The sequence below is a fragment of the Oryzias melastigma genome, linkage group LG10 (assembly GCF_002922805.2).
Source record: "Oryzias melastigma strain HK-1 linkage group LG10, ASM292280v2, whole genome shotgun sequence".
NCBI lineage: Eukaryota > Metazoa > Chordata > Actinopteri > Beloniformes > Adrianichthyidae > Oryzias > Oryzias melastigma.
The window spans coordinates 7,172,497-7,175,197 of record NC_050521.1 but is presented as its reverse complement, the minus strand read 5'-3'; the positions used below and the strand labels follow the sequence as shown (position 1 = coordinate 7,175,197).

Sequence of the window (2,701 nt, the reverse complement as noted above, 5' to 3'; positions counted from 1 at the left end):
CAGGCTCACAGCATGATCCTCAAGCTTTTCCTTTTCTTCTTTGCTACAAAATCCACATTATAAAAGGGAAGCAACGACAGCTCTCAGACCACGAAGACGAGACGCAAAGGGAGGGAATAAAAGACATGAATTATGAAAATGAATCCCTGTATTTCACTGTCTTCCAAGGTAATAAAGTAAGAAGAAGAAATCATTTAAATGATTCATTCATCTCATTCATTTTTAGAATATTCAGTCCTGGAACACAATAGTTTTTTTTCCCCTTTTTTGCCAAAAAACAACGTCATAACATGTTTCTTGATCTAAAACACAATAAAGCTGGTAACATTTTTAATTTTTATCTCTAAAATTGCTGTTTTTTGAGGCAAAAATGCAAATGTCTTCTTAAATCTCCTCATGCACTAACATTGTATAAATTAGAAGAGAAGATTATTACAAAATTGTGTTTTCAGAACCCAGCTCGACTATAATCATTACTGAATGAGTAATCCCACTAATAAAATGATCTGTTAATTATGAGGATAATCATGTAAATCTCCAGCGGGTGAAAATTGGTCCTGAAACTAATGATATATTTGAATGCAGGAACCCACCATGTGTCATGCATTAACTAAGGATTACCTAAGCCCGTGTGTTCCCCTCTCAGGAACAGATGTTAACGATGTTTTTGTTGCAAAATTAAGACAGATCCCCCCTCTGCCGCGCCTGAGCGCGCGTCATGTCCGCTCCCGCGCGCAGACTTCACTCTCCCCCTCCTCCTCATCGGCTGCACTGCTTCTTCTTCCTCTGCCCAGCATCACTCCCAGCAGCGGACTCACACGACTTGAGTGATAGGAGCGCAACAGAAGGCTGAGGGTACCGGAGCTCCTTGATGCGTTCACAGGAACTTTCCCTCGCAGCGTTACGCATGGCTTTGCGCAAAAGCGCGACTTTACGGTGGTTTGGGAGGAAACTGGAGGGATTTTAACATCCACAGAGATAAAAGTGCAGCTCCGACACTACTTACTTGGGTGGTTGTTCAAAGGAAACATCTACACAAACAACGATTTCTGGCATTTTACGCAAAAGGATGTCTCTTTCCTAGCGCGTAAAAATCCTGCTTTAGGTGCAGACGCTCCTGAAACTGAGACAGAGATGGATCTGTGGGGAGTTTTTCTGCTTCATCTCATCACTGTGGGTGAGTACTGATTTGTTTTTTGTTTCAACTGAACCCATCTTATTTTTTGTCTTAAACTACTGTCATGATAGATGTGTTCCTCATGCTGTTGCACTGTAATTACGTTTTACTATTGAATGATAACTCATGAGGACGGGTCACAAATCAGAGGGGCTCCTCTGCGCGCTGTGGTGGGCCATGCAAAGCAGCTTTGCTTAAGCGCATGTGCTTAAGAGTGTGTGTTTATGCCGGGCGCATGTGTGCACAACTCCTTTCAGTGGTTTCATTTCCCCCTATTTTCCATCCATCAAAAGAGTCAATCATACATCTGCAGATTAATATATAATAGACTTTTACATTCAAACTCTTAACCTGGACGCTTTGAGACGTGCAATAAAAGTTTAATGGAGGAACCTTGTATTGTTTATGTCAGTAAATCATCCAGCGGCAGCAGTGCATCAGTCACCGCAGAGTGTCACACAGGTCCCTGCTCCCCGTGTAATTGAATGAAGCTGTATTGATTTGTGTGACAACTATCCAGGGTCCTGAGAGGAGAAGGTTGCTTGTTGTCGGCGCTCTGTGTTTGTTTGACACCGCACACAAATGTGTCAATCTCAGAGCTGTCACACTGTAATGTGATTACACTCGGAGTCACCCACAGCAGCAGGAAGGATCACTCTCTTCTTTAACCGGCACCGGGCTTTTTAACCAAGGCTGCAGTGTGCATTACAGTACATCCAGCTCTGTTGTTAATTATTCATGCTCTATCTCCTGGAGAAGTCATTCATTAAAGATAGCAGAGTGATTCCAGTAAGAAATCCTGAAAGGAAACAATAGTTTACTTTTTGAGTCAGCATTTCTCTGTTTTTATCTCTTTTAAAAGCTCCTTTTTTGGCATGATTTTTTTTAGAACCGGTTTATTTTCATGCACTCTTCTAGTAAACACATTTTAATGTTAAATGTGTGAGTAAAATGAATGTATTGAGGTTTGCTTAAAGCTCTCATTTAAAGCCTGTTTGATCATTTGATCAAATCAGTTGGTCAAAGTTTTAAAGGTCTGGCATTTTATTCTGTTTGCTCCAACCCATTTGTGTTTTTGATACATCCACAGATTATTGGGACAGATAACAGCATAACGTTTATTCTGCACTATAAGGCGCACTGGATTACTGGGAGTAATGTCAATGAATGGTCTATTCTCGAAAATGCCTCATGAAAGGAACACCATCTATAAGACGCGTTAAATGAGACGTAAGAGTCAGAGGGAAGGGGACTGCAACCTAAAGCTCTGGAGCCACATGTGGCTCTTCAAGTAGTAAAGTAAAAAAAAAAGAAATCACTCAACGAGGTTCTTGACTACAGTACCCATAATTCTCCAAAAATCCATCACAGAGTGCAGCTTCGTAGTTTAACAAAGTAAAAAAAACTCCTGAAAATAACTTATATTTTATAAATAATTTGCTTTTTTAGTGTTCCAAAGGTAAAATATGATCATATGGATAATGAGGATATAGTTCACTCTGAAAGGCTTAAGAAAATCATGGT

At 40.4% G+C, this 2,701-nt stretch overlaps 1 protein-coding gene across 1 annotated transcript in view; it reads left to right on the top strand.

Annotated features, from left to right (window-relative positions):
• Window positions 1-559: 559 nt before the first annotated feature.
• Window positions 560-2,701, top strand: part of gfra4b (GDNF family receptor alpha 4b) — a 72,654-nt gene continuing 70,512 nt past the window's right edge. The window contains exon 1 of the mRNA XM_024284211.2: window positions 560-1,177. Within this exon, the coding sequence (XP_024139979.1) occupies window positions 1,135-1,177 (43 nt within the window). The 5' untranslated portion in view covers window positions 560-1,134. The remainder of the gene's footprint in view (window positions 1,178-2,701) is intronic.